This window comes from Olea europaea, chromosome 10 (genome assembly GCF_002742605.1).
Source record: "Olea europaea var. sylvestris chromosome 10, O_europaea_v1, whole genome shotgun sequence".
Classification (NCBI taxonomy): Eukaryota; Viridiplantae; Streptophyta; class Magnoliopsida; order Lamiales; family Oleaceae; genus Olea; species Olea europaea.
The window spans coordinates 215,646-222,656 of NC_036246.1; the positions used below are offsets into that span (position 1 = coordinate 215,646).

General features: G+C 36.3%; 1 protein-coding gene across 4 annotated transcripts; it reads right to left on the reverse strand.

The window, feature by feature from the left end:
- Window positions 1-809: 809 nt before the first annotated feature.
- LOC111400766 (probable inactive leucine-rich repeat receptor-like protein kinase At3g03770) lies at window positions 810-5,817 on the reverse strand. 4 transcript variants are annotated; one of them, XM_023028161.1, is made up of 8 exons: window positions 5,383-5,817; window positions 3,627-5,060; window positions 3,365-3,498; window positions 2,497-2,740; window positions 2,050-2,261; window positions 1,948-1,973; window positions 1,527-1,638; window positions 810-1,367 (listed from the first exon to the last, which is right to left on the reverse strand). In XM_023028161.1, exons 2-8 carry the CDS (start codon window positions 4,981-4,983, stop codon window positions 1,140-1,142), a joined length of 2,313 nt encoding a protein of 770 aa, XP_022883929.1. In that variant the 5' UTR covers window positions 4,984-5,060; window positions 5,383-5,817; the 3' UTR covers window positions 810-1,139. The 4 variants fall into 4 exon arrangements, with proteins under 4 accessions (XP_022883929.1, XP_022883927.1, XP_022883930.1 ...); XM_023028159.1 differs by having other exon boundaries at window positions 3,627-5,063; XM_023028162.1 differs by having other exon boundaries at window positions 3,627-5,063; window positions 5,369-5,817.
- Window positions 5,818-7,011: the final 1,194 nt, after the last annotated feature.

Genomic DNA, 7,011 nt, shown 5'->3' on the forward strand with positions numbered 1-7,011 from the left:
TTGCATTTCTTGAACATGATATGAAAGTGTATTCAATGTTAGCATAATGCAGCAACAGTGTATCTCACGACCCCAGACTTGTTCTATTTATACTTAGGGGTTAAATGTATCTTGGGCCGTGTAAAAATATCGAAAAACGCGAATTAGGATTTTTCGGATAGCACTGTCGCTCAAGCAACATTTCAACGAAAAGCGAGTGACACACTTTTGCTCGAGCGAAACCGAGGAAAAAAGCGAGCGACGTAGGTTCTGTTTTTTACGCTCAAGCGTTGGCAAGGCGAGAAGCTAGCGAAATTTCGTCGTCGCATTCTTGATTTGATCCTTAGACTCAAACTCTAGTCCCTACCAAACAACTTTACAAAATCTCACCCTAAGTCCCTGACTTTTGCAATATTATTCAATTCAATCCTTGACTTTTACAAATATACAATTAAGTCCATTTTGTCCATAGAATTGCCAATTACACTTTTAGACCTAACACATTACATTTCACTGTCTCTCCCCTATTTCCAACCAAACAATCTTCTATAAAATAATAGTACACATAAATCGAAAAATTTTATTCTTTTTCAACCACTCAAATTTCAAAAAAAAAAAAAAAAAACCAACCATTACACCCATTTTCATTTTCAAAAAATGGGGGCCAAACGGGGTCTATATTATCGAAATGATATTCAACATACAAGAGTTCATACTACTACTATTAAAAACAAGATTGAGTTTTTGATATTGAACCTAAAGGCCCAATATGAGATCACAGTCAGTTAAGTTCACAAACGAGCCACTATCTTGCTAAAGCATCTTAAGGGTATATCATCAAGCATAAGCATCACAGTGGTATTAGTTTCATGATAGGAACAAGAATATGAATGAGAAAAACTTCCTATTACAAGTTTGTCTAGAGATGATATTTGAGAGGATCTAATCTATAATATCACCTATTTTCTAGGTAAGAACGAAAAATCAAACAACATGAACAATCTACAAAATTACAAATATGATGAGAATAGCTAGTTGGACCACAGCCATTGTTCATGCTTATAGAACCACCACAAAGGTTCTTCCTCATCAAGACATTGCAACAGGGTCCCAGAACAAACGACGGTCATTGTGAAGGATAGTTATCTCAATTAAAGTTCTCACTGTGACATAGTGTCTGATTTATGATCTGAATCTGCAGTAGCTTGGACTTGAGCTGCATACTGCAGGTTCCAGAGGACGTCCTCAAATGAGGGGCGGCTTGAAGATTCAAGTAAAATACATTTATTGGTTAAGGATACCACAATTGACAATGACTCTTGTGAACTAGTGGATAACACAATTGGATCCACAATTTTGCGCACACCATCTTGACTGCCAAAGGATGTCTGTATTTTGAAACCAATGTATAATAATCATCAATATATAAAGTGATGGCACTTGATTAGTTGTAGCATAATCTTTGATTTCAAAGTATAGTATTTGGAACTTTAGCGTGTCGAGACTACCAAAGAAAATTGGAATCGTGTTAAAAAATGATGTCATACCATTTCATTAAGCAAAAATGCTTCTCCTTTTCCGCTTGCAACAGGACCCACAAGTGACTCAAGCAATATGAATCCAAAGTTATAAACATCATCCTCTGACTTAGTTGAATGCCTGCAGCAAACAGTTTAATATATTAAAACTAGAAGATAGCTAAAGGAAACTTATATCCCCACGTACTACAATCTTGGAAGTAGAACTAACATAGAGCACAGAAAATAGAAGTTGGGTAACCAGACACTGCTATAGAGACAGAGAAAACAAAAATATGAAAGCTAGGTACTTTTTCATAGCATCAAACTGGTGATGAATTTAAGAAAGTAGAGAACGGGTAAAGCACAGAGTTCTATAATCTCTGATATTAGCATTTTTCCGGGAAAAAAAAAACACTGACAATATTACTTCTAGTGGAAATTTCCTTACCATGATCTGAAGCCATCCCCCTTCGCCTGCAAAGAAAATATTAGATGTGTTAGGCATAGCTCTTGCAACCAATAACATGGTCTAAATGTCAAAGAGACGTACTTCAGCCTTTTCAGTTTCATCTGTGATTATGGACATCCCGTAATCACTAAGCTTTGCAATCCAGTGCTCATCTAGCAGTATATTATTTGTCTTCAGTCGGTTGTGGTAGCATGGGGGAATCACCCCAGTATGTAGAAAATGCACAGCCTTAGCAACACCAATAAGCACACCTAATCGATCCGACCACTTCAGAGCTTTGTCAGGACTAGTATCTGCAGATGCATATAATTGAGTTCAAGCTCAATGAAGTCCAATATATTTAATATGCATTTACAGAAAATGAGCTAAAAAACTCAAAGGATTTTCAAATGATAAAAAATGAACAGCAGAAGGCTCTTAAAATGACATGTCTAGAAATATAGACGTAAAGTTGGACTCAGTGCCGTTCAGTTCTAGATATACAGTAAGGATCCCTTGACTCTGAATCCTACACAGTAGTTCCACCACCTGAAAGGTGAGCACGGAAGTTTCCATTAGGGACAAATTCGTACACGAGGAGCAATCTATGCATAGATGAATCTTCCTGCTTTCCACCATCAATGCAATGACCTAGAAGGCCTACAAGATGAGGGTGCCGAAGCTTTGAGAGCAAATCCAAGCGTTGTTTGAGGTTCTGAATAGAATATTTTCTACATAAAGCCAAAGATCGTATAGCAACATAGGTTCCATTCTCTAATCTTCCTTTGTAAACCTGAAGTTAATGAGAACAAAATATGTAAGTTTGTTCATGATTTAATATTAGTCACATGAAGTTAAATGTAAATTTAAAAAGCGAGAAGAAATTGTTAAATCTCTGATGTATATGGCATGTGTATATGAGAGTTGTATATCTCATTTGGGCAGCAAATGCCACTTTGCCAGAAATTGCTATAAAAATAAGACCTCAGCTCATGGTTTTGGGAGTCAAATATCGTCCAATATATACAATGAACACAGATAATCATTTTTTTATTGAGAAAATTCCTAAAAATGAATTGATAAGTTTGCCCTAACTACGTGCTTTATCACTATATATAGCCTGTCGTTGATTCTTCATGTTCTATAACAATAGAACTTTCACGGAGACATTGTTCCCACTGGCCAATTTCATTGTTAAGGCATATCCTTCCACCACAGTATTCATTCATTTCTACATGGATTATCATTGTAAGCCTCTCATAACTCTCCTTGGAAAACTAGTATTAAATGCTTCTCATTCAAGAAACACAAATACCATGCTAAGGAGACTGAGTGCATCAGACAATAAATATATTTGCAAATAACACGTTAATAAGAATGGGTGGTACAGAAGGTAAAATAGCATTTCTAGGGGTACCTTTCCTATAGAGCTCTCGCCCAGGAAAGCTAATGGATCAAAATTCTCAGTGGCCTCTCCCAGTTCTTCAAGGGAAAACACCCTATATGCTGCAGCACTTTGTGTCCCAAGTTTTACTGCTTGAGAAATGATCCCTAAAGCAAAAAATTTGATAAATGAATTTTAAGCAAAAAACTATCTCCTTGAGTGGATCTATGATTAGCTTCTCTCAAGGAAATGCTCAAATAAGCGGATATTTTGACTAAATTTTAACAGAACTTACTGGCATTTGCAAGGAGTTCAGCAGAAATCCCTAACCGTGCTTCATCTTGCACGGTCTTTGGTATAACATGCTGAACCACTGTCCTCTCTGTATGATGTCTTTTACAGAAAAAGAGCATCCCAGCAACCAAGAGGAGTACAACAATAATAACAATTACCCCAATTACAGCGGCAAATATGGCAATTTTCTTTCCAGAAGACAGTCCCTTATCTTTGTCAGTGTCTTTGCAATACGACTCAGGATGCTGATTTCTGTTATCAAATGAGAAGCAATTCCCACGAATCTTCACAACTCTCTTATCTGAATCAACGTCCAGGCAAGTTGGAAGCGCACCTATCAATCTGTTATCAGAAAGATCAACGAGACTAAGTGCATCCCCACACTTGAGATGCTGCAGAAGTGAACCACTAAGCATGTTGGAAGATAAGTCCAAGTAACTAATATTCGGCAAAGAGAACAACTCCGTAGGCGGCACTCCACCCAGATGATTGTTCGATAAATCTAGATGCTGAAGTTCTTTCAATTCGCCAAGTTGTTCAGGTATACTACCAGAGAATGAATTGTTGCTCAGAAAAATATTAGTCAGTCCTTTTGGAAGAGGAGGCAATTGGGAATCCAAATGGTTCTCTCTCATATCCAGTAATTGTAAATTAGACAAGCCACTCAAATCAGGCAATTTCCCAGAAAGCAAATTGTGTGACAAAACGACTTCGGTCAGTGTTGTTATTCTGGAAACTGTAGAAGGAATCTGGCCCGTCAACCTATTGTTTTTTAAGCTTAAAACAGTGAGATTTGTTAGAGAATCTAGCCATTGGGGGATTGTATCATTGAAAAAATTCCCATCCAATGTAAAAGTCTGAAGCTTCACCATTCTAGACATCTCTGATGGAATCGAGCCAAATATAAAATTCGAACTCATATCCAAAGCTTCAAGGGAATCCAACCGATGAATTTTGTCGGAGAGAGGTCCCCAGATTCCCAGAGAAACTAAGCTAAGAACCCTTAAGCTAGTTAACCTTGTCAATGTAGTGACAAAAGAATCAATAGAGAAACTCCGAGACAAAGTTTGATTTTGAATTGCAAATCCATTGAATTCACTGACCTTAACAGACTTATCTCCCATAATTCTGAGCTCGATAACAGAGTTGTTCTCGCATTTAATGCTCATTTGTGGAGGGGAGGACAAATTACATAAATCGCCATTATAATTTTCCCAATTAGCCAAGGGCATTGGGTACTCCAAGTGCTTCCTCAGCTGGTGAAGAATTTGTGATTCGTAGCTTCTTAACTGATGGGTACTTGAAGCAAAGAAAATCCATGAAACAATCACCATAACAACTACATTTGAACACCTCATTTGCAAATTCGAATTAGAGGACCTTCAATTTCAAAAGTTTGTAAACAAAACCCTAGAAAGATTGCAACTTCAATGGGCTACTGAGAAACAAAAACAGACCCATCAATCAGAAACAGCTAAATCCACAAATTTCTGAAAGACTGTATTTAAGGTGGTAAAGCTCAATTAAAAATTTAAGACGACATTGAAGCACTTGCTTCATTACTATTATTAGTGCACAAATACCGTTCAAACAGCATTAAATGTCTAAATATGAGCCAGAATTTAAGAAATCTTAAAAAAAATTAAAATGGTGAATTTAATGCAAGTGAATTTGGTTCAAGTAAATCACTGAATGCCAGCATTAAACTGGTCAAAAAACAAATAAAGAAGCCAGAGAAACAACCTTAAGCTACTCACCCGAAGAATGTTGGGTTTTTCAGGAGAGAAGATAACAGGCAAAAACGAACCACGAGACGAGACCTAGATGTCTTAGCTGATTGGATAATAGAGACAAATCCCCGGGATAAATGAAGTATAATAAAATGTTCTGAGGACTGAGGAGATTTTTTGATAGAATAAAAAGGGGTGGGCTAAATAATGGAGATAGATTGGTGGTTGAGAAGAAGAATTTGACACTAGCAAAGCATTTACTGCAGCATGCATTCAAAAAGGAGAAGAAAGAGAGTAAAAAATGGCAATTATGAAGTGGAATTGCTACAGCCGTTTGTCCGGCTTGCATTAATGGTGTCGGTTCTTATCACACAGACAACAAATCGCCCTATCCAACCTGTGTAGTTTAGAAATCTTCCTCGCTGGCGAGAAGAGGACTCGAGGTGACTAACAGGAGAGAGAGAGGTCAACAGCCAAATGGAGAATATGAACGGTATGTATCATATACGGTTAGGAATATTGAACGGTTATTATTACTATTATTTAATATAATTAAATCCTTTTATCCATCCTACTCGATTTCATATGTTCTTTTAACTTTAGTCTTCAATGTCAATATTGATCGTATATAGTATTCACATATTAATGAATGAACCAATCTTTGTATTTTCTGTAGACGTGGATATTTTGTAAAGACTAAAACGTCATGCAATAGGCATATTGCACAATCACGATAACGAATCAACACCAAAATCTAATACACAACATAAATATTCAGTTCAGACCACCAACGAAGTTGGTTTACTGTTTTTGTTTCCGATGTGACAAAGTATAGACCTCGTTGACAAACCAACAACAAAGTTGGGTTGCCCCATCCAAAACCAAAGTGACTAAATACAAACATCGCGACTTGAAGCAATCTCAAGGCATTCATTCCCGATAGTTGCCCTTATGAAATAGAAGTTACTACAATATCCTTTTTAAAATGGCAAAAATCTTCTAACACCATTGTACTTCGCTACATACGTTTCTTATGAAAATTCAGAAAACAATATGACATTTCTAAGACAACTTAGCAAGAGGATCAACTTCAAGTACATAATAACAACTAAGAAAGGTACAAAATCAAATATGTGACTATGATAGAGTCGATTACACTTTGATAAAGGCCAAAGAGGTCAAAAATACTCCTATTCAAAATCCCTTAGACCTTTGAATACACACACAAAATCATAAATTTTAGCTAAAAATTATATCTATTTATTACTCTCACACCCAATATTTCAATATTTAACATGATCGTACGACCTGGCATTTTAACAAAATCCCAATGTGTAATTAATTGCATAGATATACAGGATGGTAAATCGGTGATCACACATTTATTGATACCTAGATCTACAAATTTAATGGTCAATAATTCTTTTGATCCCCACCCCCACTTTTCACGGTTTCACCAGAAGTTTTCTTGGTCCCATTGGCATATTAATTGATAACTTTTTAAACCGACATTCAATTTGTGTGGGTGAAGGTAAGCTTTATGAAGTTAGGAAAAAAAAAAAAAAAATGCTAGAAAGGGTTTGTGATTGTTACTGTAATTACCCCTTTATTATAATGCCATGAACGGGTAATTAACATAATCCTTTTTTTTTTTTT